Raw genomic sequence first — 25,598 nt, 5'->3', positions numbered from 1 at the left:
AATACCATGCAGAAGGAACCCAACACAGTAATCCACCCAGCATTATTACACTGAAAAAAGGTGTCAATGATTACGATAAATATTATATACACTCTTTACAGGTAATCAGTGATAATAATATGATAAAGAGTAATTACAATTGTGTATAATTAACCAACAAAGAAAACAACAAAATCAATAAAATTATTTCATTTTTAATACTTTAGTTTACCTTCTTTTGTTTTTCATACAAAAGTATAGCAGAAAAACAAAGCTCCATTCAAAAAGTATAAGGTGATCAGTTGGACCTGTACAATAGACTATGGGGACAATTGGGGCAACCAGGTACATCAGGGGAGATAACCGGGAATATTAAGGGGAGGTAACTGCATCAAAGCCATCTCAAATCTAATGTACAAACTCATAGCTAACATCAAATATTAAAAAATAAACTTTATCCAACCATAAACAGAGAAATCCACACATTCTTGTGGAAACAGGTGTCATAAGCAGTGTTTATACCTCAGATAGGTATGTACATATTATTTAGTAGATTGACAGTGAAATGAACAAGTGTAAACCTCAGCTAAACATATTAAAAACCAATTGATTTAACCAAAAACCAATTGATTTAACCAAAGTGGTTAAGAGGGGAACAAATTTTGCAAGGAAAAGTGTTACAAAAGTTTGTTTTAAGATATAAAAAAGCAAAGTTCTAATTCTTTAATTAAAAGTAAATCTGAATCGAGGTGTGCTCTTGAAGAGTTCTTAAAGAGATACCCCCACTTCACACAAGGAAATATACATTGGTTAAAAATATATAGATAAGATGGTATTATCAGTAGTACAATGGTTACTGTTTTATTCGTGTATAAAAATCTTTTCTTTTTATGTCAATACAGATGCAACAAAGACGAAATCTCAAGGGAATGCAATAATAAATCCCTTGAAATTAAACCAATTCCATTTCCAGCAATCTAAAAATATGTATCTATTGTTTTGTCTGCACTAGTGAACTCTAAAATTACTTAAATAAATGATTCAAGAATAACATTTCTCAATGTCAAAGAATTATCTATACATGAACCAGTAAAATATCCAGGTAACAGTATCTTAAAAACAAAGATGCATTGGGTTTACAGCAGAAATACAAAACAGCAATTTGCATATTCTTATTCAGCACCGACAGTTTTGTCAATTCCTCATGTTTCTATCTGACATTATCCTTTAAACAGAAAAATCTTTAATGTCAGTTCCTAGTTCTACAAATAAATTTCCCTGCATTAAACAATGTACTCGTCAGAAATGTAACTCTATGCCAGACTTCTTCAAAATGACATTCAAATTTGGAATCCTATATCAAAGACAAAGATAAATCTATCCATGGAAACAAAAAACAAAGTTATATCTGTGATCATTACTTTCAATAAAAGAAAGATGTAGCTCACAAAGACAGGCAAGAAAATCTGCATCAATTTAAGGTTGTATATCACATGTCTTCCCATAGCACTAAAACTTTGTTCTGTTTCAGAAAAGTCTTGATTACAGATTATTTTCCTAAAGACATTTCTAATATTAGAGTCACTTCCCTTCAATAATGGTTTACACTGCAATGCAGTTCAGAGAGCATGCAAAATCAATTTTACATTAGATACTTGTATGTTAAGATAAATGAAACCATGAAATAAGAACACATAAGTAACATATTAAAACGGTTATCAACTTACTTTAAAATCAATGTTTGTTAAAAAACGTCCACATACAAAACCTTTTCTTCTTCTACAACTTAAACCATTAAAATTGCATTATACAGAAAGAAACTAAGGATGTATTGCTTATTTTCACAGCAAAATATTAAATACACTGTAATTCCTTATAAATATTTCAATGGTAAGACTATTTTTATAATTCTCTCATCTGTTAGCAGTTAATAGATTATAAACTCTTGTATTTGGCCTCTGTGAAAACTATTGCATATATGTAATCAAAATACATAAAACATCTCTTGTCAACCTTACAAAAACTACAAATTTCCCTCACATTTACATAGCATTTTCATTCTGTAAAATTGTACATTTCATTTGTGCTACTTTGTCATTATTTTTCTCAGTAAAGTATTCTGGGTGAAATAGGATACGCATACCCACCCCTATTACACCAATCTTCTTAATGAAATCATGCATTATCAACTTATTGAGAATATTTGAGACTTTGACTACCACCACTGGACATTGTGGTACTTATACCTTTCACACCAATGTAACTTTAGTAGACTCTGCCATGCATTGCTTTGGATGATTCCATTATGATCTACAGTGGTGAAAAGTGTATTGTGACTGTAGCTCGTCGGGATGGAGGGCCGTGAAACAAGGCACTAGATGATCACAACAACTTGGGCCATGATAAACACATGGTAAGCATAAAACAATTTTCAATTATCATACCAGGTATTTTTCTCTAGGTATCATTTATGGATAAAAAAGTTCTGTTTGTAACGGTTTGCATATTTCTGCCATTCCCTTCTGTTTCCTCAATTTAGTTTATTAGAATTGTTTAATCTACATTTCATTCTAAATGTCCTTTTGATAATGTAGTCATCTGGTGTCTCAAATACATAATGATGCAAAAATTTGTCTTGAAAATAATTTGAACTTTCCTCAAAATTTTGCATAAATAAAATGAATCAATAGAGATGTGAAACACATATTCCTTATGAAGATTAACCATGAAAATGAGTGAAATGCACCAAACAACGATCATTGTATCATAATATATTAACAATCTGACAAAAATTCCAATTCATAGCTAGTCAATAATGAGAGTCAATATGTACAGGGGAAAATAACTCTTCTAATGGGATCATTACGAACCTCATTCATACAAAGACTGGACAAACATTTCCTGTGACATCATTAACAAAATAACATTTCAATATTAAGATAAACAACTACAACATTGTCAGATGATCTCATTAAATAACATTCCATAACTTGTATTGTATTTTATTTTTTTCCTGACCTTGACCTATAATGTTTCATTTCTCTAAGATGTTGTTGTCTATTTGTTTACATCCTTCTGTGAAAGTGAGAACTTTTTATCTACCGATAGGGAAACATGCAATCTAGAATCACTCAAAAGCAGGGAAAACACAACAACAGATTATTAATAAATGTATATACAACTTTGGAGGTAAAGGTCTGTGTAGTCAGAATCAGATTAAGATGATATGTAGAATATTACACATCAGGTTACAACCTTGTATAGTATAAAGTACGCCAACAGAAAGCCCTCGTGTTATACCAATCATTAACTCAATCACCCCACGTTTTTCATAATGAACTATTCAAACCTTTGAACTGGAAGGGTTCAAATGTGTCTTCAGGGGTGAATAAGTAAATATATAAACCTTCTGAGAAATCAACCTTCAAGAAAAAGAATTAATTCTAGTGGCCAGGGTTTTGGGGTCAATAAGTTCATCAAGTTAAAATACATGTATCTATCAGTTAACAAGTTACAACACATGTAGTGTATTGATCAATGATCAAGTTACAATATAGGTAGTGTATTGATCAATGATCAAGTTACAACACATGTGGTGTATTGATCAATGATCAAGTTACAATACATGTGGTGTATTGATCAATTAACATGTTACAATACATGTGGTGTATTGATCAATGATCAAGTAACAATACATGTAGTGTATTGATCAATTAACAAGTTACAACACATGTAGTGTATTGATCAATGATCAAGTTACAATACATGTAGTGTATTGATCAATGATCAAGTTACAATACATGTGGTGTATTGATCAATGATCAAGTTACAATACATGTGGTGTATTGATCAATGATCAAGTTATAACACATGTAGTGTATTGATCAATGATCAAGTTACAATACATGTAGTGTATTGATCAATGATCAAGTTACAATACATGTAGTGTATTGATCAATTATCAAGTTAAAATGCATGCTATGTATCAATTGGTTATTTAAGTGACAACACAATGTAAAATGCTATTTTTCTCATATAGCTATGAAAAAGCTTTTTTCTAAAATATATAGGCTATATATTTACTGGGTGATCAGGTGGGCGGATTATTCATAAGGCAGTTACAATATTCCTCAGTACACACACAACACCTATATGTATCAAGTTGGGTTGCATTCATCAGTTGTAAGACACAGATCAAAAGGAAAGGTAAAATTTCCATCAGTTATGTTCATTTAAGAATAAACATTTAGAACAGGTTTAGCCAGTAAAAAGTGCATATATATGATATTGGTATAAGCAGTACTTCATCGATATCCTTCATGTCATAGATTTCCTTGAAACAAAAATTACAATTTAAAATAAAAGACACCTTTGGCTTGATCTCCATAATAATCATGATTAATAAAAAACCCCACCTTAAGACAAGCAAATTTAAAATGGATTACATTAGGAATAATACAGGATGATTAAGACAGACATGTAGTGGTAAAATGATGTTATATAACAATGGCAGAGCTGAACAAAACTATGATACTAAAAAAACATTTTTAGTTCATAATGTCGGTTTTTTCAACATTTTAAAATCAGATCATCAAGGTTTTTTCAAAATATTAAGGTTTTTGCATAAAATGTATGTTTCACTATAAAAAATGTCTCACGTCCTCAGTTATCATACCCTGCTACAGTGTAGCCTCATTATTCACCACACCATTGATTAAAACATTCACCACACTGAAAAAAGGAGGAATTAATTCTGTTTTCATGAACTATGACTGAACAATGAATTTCTGACCAGGAGGTTCGTAACAAGTTTTTAGCTATAATACTGTACAATATGAAAGAATTGTGGGTACTATATATAGCATCCATGACTTAACAATGTTCTGTTTACAAACTTTTATCTCAAACAAACTTTCACTGTCTACTGAAACCACTAAATATTATGAATGATATACATGTACATTTAAGTCATGTTAAAAAGTACCAGTGCAGACTAGTGAGGAGACAAAATAACTCTATTTTCTTGTGAGAAATATCAATCACAGGATCTTTACTTTGCTTTTTTTAAGAAATGTAAATGATTTATTAAATACACTAAATAATGTGTATTTTGTGTACGACTTTATTGCCTGTATCAGCACTGGAACACCTATATCAATGTGATTAACAGTATATATACCTGACCACAAACTCACCTTATTATGACAGTATTTAAACACATCAATCCGTTTTTTACAATAAATGCATTATCATTGTGATATTCATTTCATAACATATGCATGTCTACAAAACGATCATTCAATCCAGTGTTAACCCATTTCATGCATAAAACACAACTCCCTTATTATTCACTTTTTTGTATTTAAGTACGGTCAATCAACTATATATGTATCTTATGTTTTTTAATGTATTCCTCTACATATAATAATAGAAATTACTATTTCAATCAATTGAATACAATGAAAAAAGGTATTTGCATTTTCCTATTAAAATTCCATGAGATGGGAAGTTGTGGTCCGGTATACCATACCTTTAATCTACTACACTAGGGGTATGATCCGATACATTATGATAAATCTGAGATCAATAACAGGTGAATATTTCTCACCATTACATAGTCCTCTTTTTAAAGCACCGACATCCAACGTATTTTGTTAAAAATAACATTTTTCTCTCTCATAAACAAATCAAATAACAATAACCCATTGTGACTGCTCAATATGCATAAGTAACCATTATTATTTATGATTTCAAATGATGTATTTATAATTCACGCAATAATTCTCATAATAACAAATAAACTACAATAACATGGGCCTCTGATGCCGTCTATACAATCACTGCTAACAAAAATATATATTTGATTTTATAAAATTGGTGGGAGGTCTATAATTCACCTGAGCCAAGTTGTTCAAAACATCACTCACTCGAAGTAAAAGGTCTCTGGCTATCTTTATGAATAACAGAAATATTGCAGTAAATCTTTCCTCACAACACAAAAAACATGAATTTATAAATTTATAAATACAATATCTAAGTTAACAAAATAAATCGTTATTGCTTAAGGTATCCTTTCAATATAATTAATTTTGTTTCGTAGAAATAAAAATGATATTTTATAGAAATAGGAAAAATAGTTAAGTGAGCAATGTTTTGAACAACCAGGGCCCATATGTTATAAAAAGATGTTGCCTTCTTGCGACATTACACATTACATGTGCGTAATATTATTGCATCACAACATAACTATTGGATCCTCATCAGAGCTATCACCCAATGCAGAAACGTCATCACGGTCAGATATCCTTACGCAGGAACTTCATCACGGTCAGATATCCTTACGCAGGAACTTCATCTTGGTCAGACATCATTACGCAGGAACTTCATTACAGTCAGATATCTTTATGCAGGAACTTCATCACGGTCAGATATCCTTATGTAGGAACTTCCTCATGGGTCAGATATCCTTACGCAGGAACTTCATCACCGTCAGATATCCTTACGCAGGAACTTCCTCATGGGTCAGATATCCATATGCAGAAACTTCATCACCATCAGATATCCTTACACAGGAACTTTATCATGGGTCAGATATCCTTATGCAGGAACTTCATCACGGTCAGACATCTTTACTCAGGAACTTCATCACGGTCAGATATCCTTACGCAGGAACTTCATTACAGTCAGATATCTTTACTCAGGAACTTCATCACGGTCAGATATCCTTATGCAGGAAATTCATCATAGGTCAGATATCTTTACACAGGAACTTCATCATAGGTCAGATATCTTTACACAGGAACTTGATCATTGGTCAGATATCCTTACACAAGAACTTCCATCATGGGTCAGATATCCGTACACAGGAACTTCATCATGGGTCAGATATCCCTAAGCAGGAACTTCCTCACTGATAACATATCCCTACACAAGAACTAGACTTGTGTAACTGTATGTCTATAAAAAACTACTTTGCTTGCAGCTTACATTTTACAACCTTTGATAAAATATTTCTTTATACAACTCCATGTAGCTTTTTGTTCCAGGTGTTTGAAGAGCTCCGACAGTGTCCAGATGTTGGACTTTGGATCAGAGATACAACCCAAATTTCTCTTCCTATTATGTCCCAGAGGGCACAAGGTATGTATGAACACATGTCACTCTTGTGTGACCTTTCACTCACATGTGACCCTTCTTTAAGGACAGATAACTGTGTTTCTCAAAGCTACAGGAAGTAACGAGGAAATAACTCTGAGGCAATGTTTTCCAGATATGTTTCTCAACAGGAAGTCAAGAGGAGACAACTCTGAAGCAGTCATTGCAGACTGTTGCACTTAAATGCTGTAGTTAAAGTGAAATGTTCACTAAGTGTCAGTATCACTTGAGGAGGTCAGTCCTTGACCAGTCTGTATATGTGGTGTTGGGCGCCATGTTCACTAGTCGACACCTCAAACACATAGGCTGTACATAACAGTGTCTCTTGAGTCTCTCTGTTGCTGACCACCTACACAAGAAAAAAATAGCAACATGAACAATCTGTTTATAATTACTCTTTAATGAATTCACTTACTTAATAACATTAAACTATTTGTGTGTGTGTTTTTAGCTGAAACAATCAAATTACAAATGTTATTCAGTAAACTTGTAAACCACTTAATTTCACATGGTGCCATTAGCTGTAAGATTGCTTGTGCATCAATTTAAACCGTGAAAGAAAGTATTCACCACATTATAATCAACTGCACAATTTAGTTACTTGGGTAACTCACCTGTAGAATTGTGAAGTTTTCAAGGACACTGTTCATCATGTATTTTTCAGGTAGGTGTTTAAGTTTGTGGATGAAATTGATCATGTATTCACACATGGGAGATCTGTGGATTCTGTATACAAAACGACCACTCTCAAACCGTGGATATTCCGTCTGAAACACAACACAGGCCGACATAAGTAACTCCCAGTGTCAATGAGAGGAAGCATTGGTAAACCTTTAACACTTATATTTGAGGAAAGCATCTAGTAGCCTCCTGGCTGTATGCAATCCTCGTTAAAGAAATAAAGAATTAAATATACTGATGGAAGGATTATCTGTAGATTATGTACACCATACAAAATACGTAAATATGTCCAATTTGAGCTAGTAAAGAGCCATTCATGTTCAAAGGAGCAATTTTCTTGGAACAAAATAGATGGAAAGGACAATTTCTTGATCTACATTTTATTTAAAACATACTGTAAGCGTTTACACAAGGATGATGTAAAATATCCTAACAAAGATTGGTTCACCTACCTCCACCTTTTCTACGACCTGTTTCCCAAATGAACACACTTTGGTTGAACATGTGATGGTCATATTTTCATTACTCTCATACTGACTCGTAACCCCATAAAACGCTCCAGCCTCATCCTGAACGTTTGTGTTGATGTCGGCCTGAAACACAAAATCATCAAACAGTGAAGACAAGTCCACTAAACCAGGTAGCCAGGTTTTTTCCAGGTCAGCAGGCTGTCAGTCTGGGACCCAACAGTGTTACTAAAACTCAGATCCATTACAAATATATCATTATAACATCTTCTTAAAAGAATAATCTTCAAAAGAAAAGACGCATAAACCTTCCGCTGAAAATTCATCCAGAATTTGATGAGATGGAAAAGATGGAAAATATAGATACTTCTAGTCCTGAAATTGTCAGGATGTTTAAGGCATATAACCAAAACATGCTTGTGAACTCACCCAGAACTTAACGAGGAAGAATGCTGACTGTGGTCCTTTGTCATACAGTTCTTTCAATCCACCTTTTTTCTCCGGAAATTTGTCGTAAATCTGTCGAATGTCAATAGCCTCCAGCATGGGGTCAGAATATGTAGGGTTGGAACCAATGTGGACAAATAGATGTTTATTGTACTGCAAATGAAACAGAGAATTGGTACAGAACTGAACGGAGAATTAGTACAGAAAAAGAAGGTTTTGGTTGCAAAATTAATAAATCCATGTGGTGGTCTTTATGAATAAATAAGTTCCTTAATCACACAACTGTTGCCTACTTTTGCTACAATTCATACCTACACTTGTCATGTGCACTGAAAACCAGTACCTATGTCTTGGAGTCTTATACCATAGACTATGCTAGTTATAAGTACAGCTCTATGGTTGGCATTCAACTATTTGACAATTACAAGAAGTGGGACTCGGACCATCAGAGAAATAGCTAGGCCAGTATCCTGACTACTTTGCCTACACACCCCATTAACACAGATAAAGGTAACACCATAAAATATCATATCAAAATTTTTAATGTAAAATATGGAACCTCTCTATCAATTGGTTTATCAAAATAAATTTCAAGAAAGCAATATCAAGGAACTATGTTAACCAAGTCAAAATGTTTTTTGTATGTTTGAACTTTGTCTTACCGAATCTGGATCTCTCTGCTGTTCCAGGAAAGCGGAGAACTCGACGAGGCGAACCTTAGGCCCAGCTATAGAGCGCCCTTGCCACGCAGGGGCAACCATCTCATTGTTCATGGAGTTTGGTGGCTTGGCATCTATATAGCCTGAGGCACCAAAAGGGGGCTTCACACTGCAATATAGAATGAGGGACAGGTCAAATTTTGAAACCTGTCACTGTATAAACTGTTATTACTACATTTATTACTTCTATATGAGAATCGTATTACACCTGTGACTTTAAAGACTACCAAATATTCTTTTCTCCTCAAATTTGCTTAAATCATTATTTTTTTTTACAAAATTATTATTTTCACCACCATCTTTTTAATATTTCACTTTTATTAATACATAATTTCAATTTGGTTTTCATCTTAAATAATGTCAATGACGATAACTATTTGATGATACAGGAAATGATGGAGTGTTGCTTTAGCAACTATGCTTTAAATACACAACTGACAAATCTATAGTTCGTGCATGAAAATTCAAATTTGAAATGTCACAACATATCTACCAGTTCAGTGATTAGCAGATGAGTTAATTGGAACAGATAGATCTAGTGACCAGTCTTATCAGCATATACAGAAATAAAATGACTTTCTCTAAGGGCTACAATGTATATCTGCCTAATATGTCAGTATAAATGTCCAGCTCGGGAAGGTTCTTCACTACCAAACGTAGGACAGTTTCCACTACTTATGGACCGACCTTGTAACAGATTTTCTTTACTTAAGCAACCTCAAATAATTATCACAAATGGAAATGTGAACTGTATGTACAAACAGACAATAGAAAATAAACAGATACTGGTCCATTTAAAAATACATTTATGAGGTTTGTTACTTTCAACATTGTGAAAAAAACTAGTGCATGATTTGTGCACTGTGCAAGGTATTGTGTCACAAATCAGTAAAGTTGCCTAGTTCTGTTGTCATTAACTCAGTAAAAGTGGATAGCCTTTTTTCCCAAAGGACACAAACCAGTTAAACCGGCTAGTCCTATTCTTCATAAGAGTGTTAACTCTGCGGCCATTCAAAAGAAACTTGATAAATATTGGTGGTGTTAAATCAAGGAACACTTGTTAAACTTAGATCTGGTTAGATAAGGGTGTCTGATGTCATTATACGTACAGTATCATAGTACATATTTAGGAGCAGATGGCCGTCATGTCACTTAGAATAATAACAGGGGAGGTAAGCATGTGTATTTAGTCTAACCGACTGTGCATAAAATACCAACATGTTTCATTAATCATCATGTACTATCTGACCTGGTACTGTAAAAGCCTTGACCATCTGACAATGAATGTATAACAATTAAGGAATATTACTTATCAAAATTTAAGAAACGTGTGATCACACAAAAGAGTGTGGAGATATTTGGCTGTGTATGTCTTGATAATTTTACATTTACAGTGATACAACATACAGATACCGTGAAATGTCACACCATTCTTCTAAATGTGCTATATCTGATAACTACAGACACGTTATGACTGTACCAGTCAAGACTACATGTCACAGTTACACACATGTGACACACCTAGTCACAATGGTGCTACTTACTCAGCTTGGGGTCCCAGAGAATTCTGATGCCAAAACTGAAAAATCAAGGACAGCAACATAATAAAGGAAACTAAAACCTAAAAACTCAAACTCAAAATCACATATAACTGACAATTAATCTCCAAAACCATAATTGTTTAATAAACATGCAATAATATCAGTCTATACTTCAAAACTTGTCATACTGAAATCATCAACCAATCTTTCATCCACAGTTACCTTTTACAGTTATGTTAATCGTAAGAGTCAGAAAAGACATCTGTACTAGGACATTACATCTATCAAACACCAGTAAGTGAACTATATTACAAGTATTTCCAGAAGGACAAAGCTGGGACTGAAGGTGTGCACCTTTATTGTTACATTTCACAGGAATTACTCGGACAGCAAGCAGACTTTCACATTTTTTTTTTTATCTAATGAGGACCTCAGCTGTGCCAGAAATATTTTGGTTGAAACACAGGTATATGACAAGGTGTGAAAATATACTCTGAAATGTTGACAATACGGTCATGCATGATGGAGGAAGGAAAATATGTTTGAACTCAACACATGGATCTTTAATAAAAAACATTGATGCAAAAATAGGATTAATTAATTATTTTTCATGTTACAATTAAGTACATTAATTAAAGTTTGTTATTCACAAAATATCCATATCATAACTTCTACCTAGTTCTGTTCCGTTATAACTTCAGTGAAACTGATAGGAAACGGTTTCCAATGAAAAGTAAAAATTCATCTTGGAAATCCGATATGGAATTTCTGTACTTATTGATGCCTAGTTAGCTCCCTTGGCTGAATGTCAAATCAAAGATAAGTTACAACGAAAATCATTCATGCGTTACCTACCATAAAAATTACAAAATACATAACATTGAAATGATAACATAAAATGTTTTGATACCATAAAGAATGAAATTTAAACCATTAAATAATGAAGTGCTACGCTAGAGCATTGTTACTGCCGAAACACCACCAACAGTAGTCTGACGTACCTTAAGTACACACTCAAGTCAGCAGTGCCTCAACTCTCCAATTTTTCTTTCTCACACTTCTGTACGTTTATAATATGAAAAACGAAACTAGTCCCAAGCTTTACCCAATACATGACAAGTCATTGCCATCTATCAAGAAAAATATACCAAAACAATTTAGTGCCTCAAGCTGACATTACTCTCGACTTACTGAATACTACTTAGATGAAGGTAAATATTCTATCAAAGCTCAAAACAAACTCAAATGAAATTAAACATCTTGTTGAAACCAATTTTTTTTTAGAGAGATGGATAGAATTGACAGATATCATTAACTGTTTTGAGACCAAAATATATTTCAAACTAAATACTAATCATCAGAGCTTGTTATTTTAAAGATTGACAACAACTTGAAGTGCAAGACCTTAGAGCTTTTTCAATTCTAGTTTGGAGGTGGATAATATAAGAAGTTGCAGTCTACCTCCGACATATGAAATAGACCAGGAACCTTATTGAGACTATTTTGAAGGTGGATGAGGCAAGATCCTTGTCAAGTCTACTTTGGAGGAAGATAAAAAAATCATTTATCCATGTTCAGTCTATTCAGAAGTGGATAAAGTTAACGAAGTCTACCTTGGGTGTGATAAGACAAGGAATTTTATTGAGCGTACTCTGGAAGTGGATAAGACAAGGAATTTGATTGAGCATACTCTGGAGGGGGATCAGACAAGGAATTTGATTGAGCATACTCTGGAAGTGGATAAGACAAGGAATTTGATTGAGCATACTCTCGAGGTGGATCAGACAAGGAATTTGATTGAGCATACTCCGGAGGTGGATAAGACAAGGAATTTGATTGAGCATACTCTGGAGGGGGATCAGACAAGGAATTTGATTGAGCATACTCTGGAAGTGGATCAGACAAGGAATTTGATTGAGTGTACTCTGGAGGTGGATAAGATAAGGAATTTGATTGAGCATACTCTGGAGGTGGATAAGATAAGGAATTTGATTGAGCGTACTCTGGAGGTGGATCAGACAAGGAATTTGATTGAGCGTACTCTGAAGGTGGATAAGACAAGGAATTTGATTGAGCATACTCTGGAGGTGGGTCAGACAAGGAATTTGATTGAGCATACTCTGGAAGTGGATCAGACAAGGAATTTGATTGAGTGTACTCTGGAGGTGGATAAGATAAGGAATTTGATTGAGCGTATTCTGGAGGTGGATCAGACAAGGAATTTGATTGAGCGTACTCTGAAGGTGGATAAGACAAGGAATTTGATTGAGCATACTCTGGAGGGGGATGAGACAAGGAATTTGATTGAGCGTACTCTGGAGGAGGATCAGACAAGGAATTTGATTGAGCATACTCTGGAGGTGGATCAGACAAGCAATTTGATTGAGCATACTCTGGAGGTGGATAAGATAAGGAATTTGATTGAGCATACTCTGGAGGTGGATAAGACAAGGAATTTGATTGAGCGTACTCTGGAGGTGGATCAGACAAGGAATTTGATTGAGCACACTCAGGAGGTGGATCAGACAAGGAATTTGATTGAGCATACTCTGGAGGTGGATCAGACAAGGAGTTTTTCCAAGTCTTATTTGAAGGTGGATGACAAGAAACCTTGTCAAGTCTACTTTGAAGAGTGATAAAAAGGAAAAAAGCCATGTATATTCTACTTGGAAATGGAAAAAAATCATTGAGCCTACTCTGGATTTGAAATGACAAGAGCGCACTGAGTCTACTTTGGAGAAAGACAAGACAAGAAGTGAGCAAGTAGTCTTTTCGAGCCAACTTTGAAGGTGGTTAAGGCAAGAAGTCTTGTTGAGTGTACATGAGATATGTTAAAACCAGGAGTCTTGTTGAGTCTCCTATGGATGAGATAAGACAGCCGCCCTGTTGAGTGTACTGAGAGGTAGATAAGACACCTGTTGAGTGCTATGTGGCCAGGATGGAAGGATATGTTACCTGTGGTCCCCCGGGGGAGGGGTAGGATGGCCTGACCCCTCCCATATTTTGGACGATTCCAAGCCCCTGTGCCAAGGCCTTGTTGTGTATAGCACTAGCAGACACTATTTGGGCAGAAGACATGGAGGCCATGCTTTGTAGGGCTTTGTCCTTCGCTGCCTGATCCTGCATAGGAATAGTCTGGTAAACACATTAAAGCAGATTGTTAACCAAGAGGCATATATATATATACACATAAGGGTGAGCATACAGATTATACCAACCTCAGCAACCTCTCCGACAAATATTTCATCATCTATCTTTTCTACAATATAGAAAAGTCCATGCATTGTCTTTTTACATTTTTTTTGTGGCCAGTACTGCGATAAACAGCGAGTATATTTTCTAGTTTTCCTTTTAATTTAACAATATCCAATAAAATTTCCAAAAGTACTTATCACTTTCAGTGTGATTCTTTCTGTCAGTCTATTACAAAATAGGCAATTTCAACAATTCAATAACATTTATTTGTATCTTATTTATTTCTAAAAAGAAGAAGATAATTTCAATGCTGATATCTGAAGGAGAAGTTGGTAGAAGTGCTGGTGTAGTGTACCACACAATATGCTACAAATTATATTACACCTAGGATAAAACATGCTACTATGACTACAGTATATATACAGCCAAGTCAATATACCTCACAATGAACAATATGTGACTGTACATGTGATGTATTCCTAGCTTATAGTATAAAACAAGTAAAACATGGCAAGTATTTGTAAAACTGCTGTCATGCTCAATCTCGGATTCTGTGCTCAAAATCAAAACCTAACTAAAGTGAGAAAATAATTTTTAAAACTTCAAAATATTTCAATTAGTTTTTTTGGTTCTATCACGGACTTAGATAACCTAATCTAATCTAATTCTGTGGTTCTATCTACATGTATGCTTGTAGCTTGAAACCTATTGAACCTTTATGAGTTCAGAGATAGTTGGTTTCAGAACATATCGTCATATACAAAATGTACATGTATTCTAGTAATTACTTATAAAGGAAAACATTGATTTATATTTATAGTGAAATTACAATGTCACATTTCTCAAATCTTAACATATTGCTGTCAATTTGGAATTCCCAAAATAAAATTATTACTTCACCTGTTACAGAATACGATCTTGTATACTGGCACATATAATTCAGAGTAAGTTACATATTCTATTGATACAAGTAATAAAGATATATATGTATAACAGAAAACAAATATATCTTTGTTAATTTAGCCATCGTATATCCACAGATGCATGAGTAGAATCTGCACACAACTTGATGCATGTTAGTACAAATATATGTCTTATGAACTTTTTGCTCTAAAGATTTTAACTTTCCAGAGAGCTGTAAAGCACCTGATGTGTTGAGTTACAAGGGGTATGTATTTTAGTCCCGAGGCACCTGTCACTTGTGGGTCATATGACGCTTTACTTTGACAGGTAACACAGGAAATACAGACGTGCACTGAATATGAACAAGTTGATTACAGGTAGAACAATTAAGACTTTATTCTTGTCATGCTAATACAGGTGATTCAGGCATTGTCATAGTGTTTCTATCAACTGATCTTAACATGGAACATTTATGGGTGTCAAATTTGATATTTTCATTCATTAAGCGAAACAATTTTTACGCATGAATCTCAAATAATTATCAATACACAGTACAGCAGATAGATTACCATGATTCTGAAATTTCTGATGAAAATTGTTTCTGATTAGAAGCATATAATGTAACTAAAGAAATGTGTATCAATAAAATCAACAATACTGACACCTGTCAGGTAAGCTGGTTACCTGTATTATACCAAGATCTATATATATAAACCATACACAACATGCAATTTTGTCACCTCAGTATGGATCATGCTAATAAAAAACATATCATATTTTATAAAACTATATGATTCCTAAACAATGTAAGATTCTAAAACATTGCAGAAAAAGGAAACATACCTAAATAGAATTTGTATTCCTATATATATAGCTATCTAAACAGAACTTGTAAACCTGTCTTAAAAGAATATATAAACCAGTCTTAACATAATTTTTAAATCTGCTAAACAGCATTTGTAAACTTGTCTAAACAGACTATGTAAACCCATCTAAACAGAATTTGTATACCTGTCTAAACAGCATTTTTAAACTTGTCTAAACATACTATGTATACCTGTCTAAACAGAATTTGTAAACCTGTCTAAACATACTATGTATACCTGTCTAAACAGAATTTGTAAACCAGTTTTTAGTACATCTTTCTAGATCCTTTGTATTATATCAGAATATCTGACAAAATATTGGTCACAGGGTTGTTTGGATTAGACAGGTTTCACTAAACAATAGAATTTATCTCAATGAAGATTCCAATTACTTTTAAATGCAGATTCGGTTGTTAATATCATTGTCTTCATGTTAATACCTTCTGTTTAGACCCTTGATGATTAAATAACAAAGGTCAAAAGTATTAGTTATTTAGTAATATATAAAGTAAATATTAGTGTAGTTAGATGAGTTGTCTCCCATCTCCCCCAAAAAAATAAGTCACTTTGATCCGTACATGCGGTACCTTGAGTTGCGCCTGAATCTCTTTGGCTTTTCGGCGGGCTAGCACTTGTATGTGAGATGACACTTGTTTCCTTGTTCTGGTTTTTCCAGTTCTTAGTTTGATATATCTGGCTATTAATTCATTTCGGCCTGTAAAAAAAGCAAAAGTATCATGTATAGCATTGTATCATATTTTCCCCTTTTTTATTTTGTACTTTTAGCATCTGTAATATTCAATAACAAATGCAGATTTCAGCATATGGCATATGGTGCACTAATGTCAATCAGCTGTCAGGTGACTTAATACTATTAAAAGAATTAGATGCACTGTCTCATAAAACTAACTCCCAGGTGATAGTTATTTATTATTTCCTTCAAAATAATAACAATGACTACATAGAGTAAGCAAGGTTAAATAATTTGAAAACAAAAATCGGAAGAAAATGCAGTGAAGATTTTTAACTTTTTCATGACCGTGAGACAATGACTGTCAGTGTTTACCAGGATTATATTTAATGCTCTCATCATAGTGGTAATAATTATACAGGTAGGTGCCTGAATCTCTTTGGATTTTGGCGAGCCAGCACTTGTATATGAGATGGCACTGGATTTCTTGTTCTGGGATCAGGGGAAACTGGTCTTGTTCAAGGGCATAACCAACATACATGTATAACATAAATTCAATATACGTAGGCTAGGTTAAAGAGTATTTCTTAACAAAACTTTCTATCACAAATAATGCTTTCCGGTGGAAAACTTCAGTTACTAGGAATGTTATGTTCATAAAACTGGGCCAGCAGCTAGCCAACACTGAAGCATTCTCTGCCCACATCTCCTCTGCACTTACCCTCAGTACATATGATAGATATTAATGAGGGAGGTACAAATGTACACACAACCCCAACATTTACATTCAACGATCCAAAATTTAAACAGGAGATGATAAAAAATTACATAACTGATATCTATAATGAATTTGGTTATCAATTCAGAGATTCTTTTTGTAAAACCTGGTCCGGTTTGAAGTGAAGCACTGATACAGCCCATCAGTAGCATAGACGATCTAGATCATACATCAACTTGTTGGATGTACAGGTATAATCTCCACCAAAGCCAATTCCAATTATACAACATTCTAGTACAAATGTACATGATGAAGCAAGACAGTTACTCTTATCTCAAAATGCATACATCTTTCTTACATTGAATACATTTCTTTTCTTTCATGTTTTGGATAAAAAAAATGTGTATTTGACTTCATTTTCTTGCGTTATCTTAATGGTAAAACTTGAGTGTCATTGTTATTTTTTGCTCATAGTGTTGACAAAATTGCAATAATTTATGCTCAGGAAAGGTTACCTACAGTAAAACCTTGATATTACACCTTTTTATATATAGTTAAGATCAATAAATATTTTTTCCAGAAAAAAATGACTGCTGCAAATGTTTTGAAGTCAAAATAAATTCCCCAATAATCTTAATTTATAGACTCTAGATTGACACGGTCAAGTATGAAGTATTATCTGTACACGGCTTAAGTGACAGACATGACCAGTCACAGGAAAGATCACCCTAGTCTGGACAGTTATCAACCACGGATGACCAGGGTACACAGGTAATCAATGATTTGGTTTAAAAACAAGAGAAGCCTGGCGAGGTGTTTGGTAACAATACTATGTCTGCATCGATTACAGGTGACACCCTGCCATGCCTGTCCGGGTACACGTACCCTATCTTGTGTCCATAATCCTCCCTATCAGGGATTGCCAGTGGACCTTGATAGTTACCGGAGCGACACATTGGGTCTACAACCATTGACACACCCTATCTGTTTTAAAAACTGTCTATTCTGACAAGTCTTGTCAGCATTGATTGAAATGGTGATATATTATCCAGGTATTTTCACCCAAGAAATCACAGTAAGCAATCTCCTTTGCTGTCTACATTTTTTCTATAAAGCTGTAGTATGATATGTAATGACCACTCTTTAACTTGTCAGCTGTCAAATTAAAGGCAAAGAACTTGTAAAAGTTGACCAAGAAAAAGCTTCAAATGAAATTTAAATGTAATTATCCTGCAAGATTATGCTAAATACATGTTTACATTTGGCTGTGCACAGGAAGTCATGTCAACGACACAACTTTTAACAAAATTTACAGAAGAAAAAGAAAAAAAGATGATTACAACTGTTAGGCCATTACCTCCATCTTTTGGTTTATAGACTGCAGTTTTAAAGTGTATCCCTTTTAAAATTCAGTGTTGACTAAAATGTCACCCTATGATACATAGTGGCCTGGGGTAATTTGTCAGAGGTAACGTGTCTAGGGCCCTGTATGTATACCTTGAGCATACACAACCTATCTCTGTAGGCCGCTCAGCTTAGTCACACAAATGACTCATCCTCTGCATTTGGAACATTTTACACCCCTATACAAATATCCAGTTCAGCCATGTCTTCTTTCTTTGTATTTCATTCAGTTGTAAATTTATTATTCTGCATATATGTATACAAAAAGAAGAACTGTAATTCAAAACAAGTCCCCAAACCATGTTTGGGGGACTTAATTACCAATGTCTTGTACTCGCTGCCCTAATCTAGATTAGATATATATAAAACTACTTCTCTGCTCTTTACCGTATCAAGTTACGCTGACCTTTCACCCTCATTACCTCTAGAAATTGAGAAAAAAAACTTGACTGCTTTTCAGCTAAAGGTAGGAATCGTACTATACATATTTTCAAAGAACCAATCAATTACTCTGTCAATGTCTCTTTTCTCAAAAAATTAAATGTCACTATTTATTAGTTTTGTGGTAAAGTTTACATTTTTCAATGTTCACTACGTGTTCACTTTTAAATAGCAAGGTGTGCCTAAAGTGCCCACGTACCAGGTATTCCTTATTTTCACAGGTTTTTATCTATGAAAGTTAGTGTTTTAGTTAAGTTTTAATATATATATGTATGTAAATACTGTGGTTAAACGTATAGGTAATATAAGATGACAGTGGACAAATGAGTGGGCAGGCTTATATCATGTCTAAAAATAACACATTCAATCAATACGCCTACATATGAAAAACTTGATAAAAGGCATAAGTCCCAATGATATCATTCTTAAGTTTTATTGTAGAACTCTGAACAATGAAAACACAATAGACTATTTACTACTGGGTTTATAAACTTTATATGGCAGAGGTGCAATCTGGTCTGTTCTTTCCATAATACACTTGAATGTCAAGGAAAAAACAGGCTTAAGATTAGGAAAATAACACAATGACCAAACCTGTCTGCCTTTGAGTGGAAAAACCTAGGCCTGTCTGTCTCTTGGGAGCTTATTTTCTCTGAATTGGGGTAAATGCAGATACAGAAAATTCAATATTTTCTATATGTTTCCATTAATATGTGCTTAGCTGACAAAAAGATAAATACACACATGGAGATATCTTCAGGTCTAAGCAAACATATAAGGTATAACACATATGGATATCTTTAGACCTTAGCTACCATAGAGACTCTAAATATTTACAAGTTTCCATCAAAACAGACTTCTAGACTAAAATATGTAGATATCTTCAAATTTCTATCTCAACATACACCTAGAGTCTGTTAAAGATATCATCAGGTTTTCATGCCAGCAGATATCAAGAGTGTAATATATGGATTTCTAGGTTTCAGCAAGTATACACCTTATAATATATTGTGCACATATATCTTGAACTCTCAGCAGACATCCATAATATAATACATAGTACATAGATATCTTCAGATCCAGCAGAGATCTAGAGTAAAATATATTGTACATAGATATCTTCAGATCTCAGTAGAGATCTAGAGTATAATACATTGTACATAGATATCTTCAGATCTCAGCAGACATCCAGAGTATAATACATTTTACATAGATATCTTCAGATCTCAGCAGAGATCTAGAGTATAATTGTACATAGATATCTTCAGATCACAGCAGACATTCAGTGTATGTAATACATAAATATCTTTCAGTCTCCATCCTATTTGAAGCACTAGCATCACTTACACATTATAAATTAAGTGCCAAAACATCATACAACTTACAATTATTCTTATGTGAACTTAAAATCTTAGATTATCCAATAACTAAACATAATTAAATTCATCTGTGATGACCATCACTTTTGAAGGAGTACAGTCTCATCAATAAATTATGCATTTATGCCACACCCGGCAGAAAAACATAAGAACAGATTTACAAGACAAGTCATTTGTATTACCCTATTTGCGGCCCCCAGGTCAAGTTCTTTTCTGTGCTACAGATCAGTGATTCTGTGAGTGCGGTGTGTATTTACTGTAATCCTGATGTGTATGTTTAGCAGGTACATTTACCTTGAACACAGGCTTTGTGAACGTACATGTAGGTAACCTTATTTCAGGTTAAATATATCTCACCTGGCAGATATGTTGTGTACCTGTAGTAGTATATGTGTACCTATACTTCCCCATGCAGAGACTACAATAGTCACAATTTCAAAAATGCCAAACCTTCCCTTCCTTCATGATTATCATTTTTGACATAACTTGAATATTTCAACAGGGTACCCTTGTTTACATTTCATATTACACTGGTATTTGTCTACCGGTAAGAAATATCAATACAAATTATGTAATTTTGACTATTTTACGCACATTATTTTTCAAGTACTGCACACAAACATAGTTTGATGCAGTTTTACAGCTTTAACCTATATTACCACCAAACCAGTTAAATAGTTCTACACTTTAGAAAAAAAATACTACTAGCTTGTACAAACTGGACTTGAAATAATCTACTACGTAGAATGTTTCCTTAATGACAGAACAAAAGGTGCCAAATCCATGATCCCTATATCACATTTCCTTTAAGCATTGGCCTCTGCCATACATATTTTCTCCATGGCCCCTTCTATTCATATTTCATCTATATGATATTGTCAGTAACACAGGAATGCAACATGAATGTACAGATATGACTACTGTTGTGTAATTTATTGATCATGCCAATGCATTTGATATCTAATATATTTGAAGTAAAACTTTTCGATAAAACTTAGTTACTTGCCCGGTAATCAACCTTTCAAATTACTAGTGATATTTTCTTTGATTATGTATGACATAAAATGATGACAGCTTCACCAAGTTTCAATGTTTTGTTTCAGAAGGATATTACGATCAATAATTTACAAGAATCGGTACAAATGTTCGTTATATTCCCAAATGTGTTGTTAAAGTTACCAACTGATTCCTTAACTATATTGACCTATACAGCAATCCTTATTTTTGGTTCAATGCGCAGGCAGGCAGGGAACACAAGGATAATTTCTACCCACAATCTTCACACGGGACAGTGGGACTAATACTTATCATTGTGCCCCTCAAACTCCTTGATCCTTATATAAAGCTACCATGCACCTACCCCTCATTGACCCCTATTCATTTTCTTTTCTCTGAGCTTTAATATGAATTTTGCCCCTATTGATCCTTACCATACATCTTGCCCTCATCTGACAGGATGATTTTTCTTCTGCCACAAGGTGGGTAAATGGCAAGTGCCTCCTGGAAGCTCTGTTCGATGTCTGGTGACCAAACTCCCTCCGCATCATTTGATAGATCATCATTGGTTGGACTATCAGGGTCCTCTTCTGCCTTGGTCATCCCGCTAGCTCCTGCGGACAGGTCATCACTAGACCATGTGGAAGTCATCTGCCTCTAACCTACAATAATTAAAAACCAGGCCTATTAATATCAAATTTTTACTGGTGTCATTATCATTATTTTCAACTGTCAATATCATGTAGAAAAGCACTTTTAATTAAGTAATGCTGATAATGAAATGTTAGGTTATCAGTATATATATTATGAATAATAGCTTATTAAAAATGTATATTATGTAGTTTGAATTGTTCAATTATTCCTATACATCTTTATTGTTACATATTTGCGCCGCTGTCAATACAAATATATAAATGTATCAGTCAGTTTAGGCATCCACAGTTACCTTTTGTATAAGAACCGACTTTATAACAAGTTTTCTACTGTATATATGGCTTTATAACATTGATTTGTAATATTTTCATAAATCATGAAATTCAGAAAAATTGTATGTTTTGTAGATGGACATGCATGCACTTGAATACAAGAGAAAATGATAACATTTGTAGATACAATACATAAAAAGTTCAACATTGTATGAAGCACTGGATCAAGGATTGACTGTACCTTGCCGCTAAAATTTGGGATCCTGACCTAAACTGTTGCTATGGATCCTTGGAATGTCATAATATTATTGTCGTCGTAGAACTATTATGTTGTACTAGCTACGAAATGTTTGTTATTAAAAATTCCCGATTGAATTAAACATTAGTTCCAAGTTTCAACCCTTTCTTTCTAACTGGATTAAGGATCAAGGATCTTGACCTGTTAAAGGGAGATAAACCCCTAAACGGCTGCTAAACTAATTGCTAAAAAAATGTATTATCCATTTTTTGTGTAAACCTCTACATCCTTGGTGCCATCACATCAATTTTGACCTATATGTAAGCTGTGATGATTTAGACAGAAAGCGGACATCAACAGTTCTGTATAAATCAGTTAAATATTGTTCAGCCTGATAATAGCTATGCCAACAAGACAGAGCAACAGTGACATTTCCAGCTGACAGATAATGACCAAAGTGATTGAAAATGTCAGCGACAGTGGGTCTGCCTGTCCATACAGTTACTATATCTAATGTCAGTGCCAGCATCCAATATTGTAATGATGAGGACGTACATGTCATATAACAGATCTTAATTTACAGAAGTATACAAGATGAGTGTTAAAGTCGATTATTTAAGCATGCCTTTGGCAAGATACATACAACCAAAGAGGATTGCTTTAAATTTGTGCTAAATTTCTACAAAGTTATGTCCCTTGGCAAGGAAAATATGTCTGAAGATATCAAACAGATCCAACTTTTATCCATATCAAAATAGTTTGGATCCCCTGAAGCTTGTTGAAAAAGCATTTTTCCTGTATTATGATAATTTATCAAATTTTGGGTTCTTATCAGAAATCTGCTGACATGATATAAAATTAAGTCTACGCTGGTGTTGGGACATTGGTTTATGAAGTTGCTAACAAATGCTCTGCAATAATTTGAGACTGTTGACAGCAATTTATGGCCGGCAATGCAATGGCTTGGCATTTTCTACATTACAACAATGCAAACCAGGATGACAACATCATGATACATCAGACTTCAATACAAATAACTATGAAGAGTAATAATTGTACAGAAAGACTGGCACAACCTTCCAATATATATATAAAAACATGTAGCTCATGATCAAGCACTTTCTGGAATATGCTGTCAATTTTACAAAGTTCACCGACAGCAACAAAACAGTTATACTTGCGGAGCACATTTGAAGGCTTAAAAACTAATTCCTAGTGTAATTTAGAAGTTTTAGATATGAAATGTAATTTGACCAAATACTGAAGAAATTGTGACTTCTTTCGCCTTACTTTAAACTTTTAAATCTACTGCAAAAATGAACACATTGAAACCCTTTCTTGGAATCATTGTATACTTTGTTATGTCCTTAAAAATATACACCAATGAAAATAATAATACATCACAGTTATAGTACCAAGTAAATGTTAAAAGACAAAAGATAATTTAATTATGATTTTCTTGGATAATCAATTGTAACTTATTTTCTTGGAATAAGAATGAATAAAAAATAAGCATGTTTTTAGTAACACTATTGTAGTGGAACACTACACTGTATATTGTCAGATCCCTATTTTCAGGAGCATACATCATACAAAAGTGCACATCGATCATAATATTTGTTAGCATTTAATAATTATAAAACAGTTTAAATGGTAAGCATTCTATTATGTCAGTTTGGGCAAGTACCAGAATTTTTATTTCTCTGATTTATAGTATTAGAAAACTTATGGCATGATTATTCTAAAAAATATATATATATGCTAAATTCCGTCTTAAAGATTAGTTTTAAAATGGATATCCAGACTCAGATTTTTCATTATTTGGGTGACTATCTTGTCATATTTAAACCTCAGACAGACATCCCAGACTATGACATCTGTTGTTATTGCAACCAAGACAGAAGTGAATTATGTAAACAAAGCAGGTAGCGTGTGACAGATACATAAACCATCTTATCTGATGTCACTAACACCGCCTTAAAATATGCCTACGGAAAATAATATATACACCTACATCATTTCAAACCCCCATTTCTACTCAAGCTTTCTCGAAATCGAATTTAAATTTAAAAGTATTTTGGAAGCTTGCTTCAACAAAATACCAGTTCTAGATCCTCCTCGCGGGCCTATAGGATATCCCGTGATATGGGACGAAAATGGCGTGTTACTATCACACCGTTTACCTGGTTCACTCTTTACTCGAAACGTTAGTTATGTCGAATATGTAATCACAAACTTATGTATATCATATCTCATTAAAATGATAAGAAAAACCCAAAGAACGAACATGATTTTGCCTAGTTTTGAAGCCGACCGACTGACCCAAACCGCTCGAGCTGATATCCTCCTGTGCCTGAATGTGGCCATATTCAACAAGCTTACCTCTGTACCGTAGCGCCATGAATAGTTTTTGGGTGCCGAATGTAGGTCACCCTCACCCTCCATAACAATTCTATCATGTTGAAACAACAATTCCCTGGACATGCTGTACTGTCACAGTTGACAATATGCACGATTCTCAAATGATTCTCCAATCACCTGGCAAACTTTGCATTGGCCGGAAGTTGTTCCTAAAACTATGACAAATATTCGAGGGATTCAAAACCCGTACCGACATTTTAGCCATGCCGTACGAATACCGGCCATACTTGACAGAATTTCGCCAAATCACTGGCAAATCACACAATTACTTACCTGTTTATAACTTATCCAGACTTTCAATATACTTTTTAAGTTAAAATTCAAAATTTAAACTCAAAAAGGACACACTCCGTGGTATGCGTGGAATGGCACAAAGAATCTAGACAACGTAGGTGACAGCTGCGCATATACTTCGCGCAGGGGTGGACCTA

At 34.0% G+C, this 25,598-nt stretch overlaps 1 protein-coding gene across 6 annotated transcripts; it reads right to left on the bottom strand.

Moving 5' to 3' along the window:
• Positions 1-178: 178 nt before the first annotated feature.
• Positions 179-25,560, bottom strand: LOC110463391 (transcriptional enhancer factor TEF-1-like). 6 transcript variants are annotated; one of them, XM_021517937.1, is made up of 10 exons: positions 25,441-25,560; positions 22,017-22,244; positions 16,532-16,668; positions 13,945-14,124; positions 10,993-11,027; positions 9,392-9,557; positions 8,712-8,882; positions 8,268-8,408; positions 7,749-7,901; positions 179-7,483 (listed from the first exon to the last, which is right to left on the bottom strand). In XM_021517937.1, the coding sequence occupies exons 2-10, from the start codon at positions 22,231-22,233 to the stop codon at positions 7,370-7,372; spliced, it is 1,314 nt and encodes a 437-aa protein (XP_021373612.1). In that variant the 5' UTR covers positions 22,234-22,244; positions 25,441-25,560; the 3' UTR covers positions 179-7,369. The 6 variants fall into 6 exon arrangements, with proteins under 6 accessions (XP_021373612.1, XP_021373611.1, XP_021373615.1 ...); XM_021517936.1 differs by lacking the exon at positions 25,441-25,560 and adding an exon at positions 25,129-25,365; XM_021517940.1 differs by lacking the exon at positions 25,441-25,560 and adding an exon at positions 25,129-25,364 and having other exon boundaries at positions 16,541-16,668.
• Between the last annotated feature and the right edge of the window lie 38 nt (positions 25,561-25,598).

The sequence above is a fragment of the Mizuhopecten yessoensis genome, unplaced genomic scaffold (genome assembly GCF_002113885.1).
Source record: "Mizuhopecten yessoensis strain PY_sf001 unplaced genomic scaffold, ASM211388v2 scaffold10901, whole genome shotgun sequence".
Classification (NCBI taxonomy): Eukaryota; Metazoa; Mollusca; class Bivalvia; order Pectinida; family Pectinidae; genus Mizuhopecten; species Mizuhopecten yessoensis.
The sequence above is the reverse complement of the archived record's forward strand: the minus strand, read 5'-3'. Positions and strand labels throughout refer to the sequence as shown.

Bases quoted from the DNA above. Each gene is read 5' to 3' on its own strand.
- LOC110463391 (XM_021517937.1), bottom strand. From the start codon at position 22,233: ATGACTTCCACATGGTCTAGTGATGACCTGTCCGCAGGAGCTAGCGGG. The intron at 11,028-13,944 runs GTAACATATCCT...TTGATTTTTCAG, and splicing joins CCTCCCCCGGGGGACCACAG to TTTTGGCATCAGAATTCTCT. The intron at 8,409-8,711 runs GTGAGTTCACAA...TTTGTGTTTCAG, and splicing joins TCTTCCTCGTTAAGTTCTGG to GCCGACATCAACACAAACGT.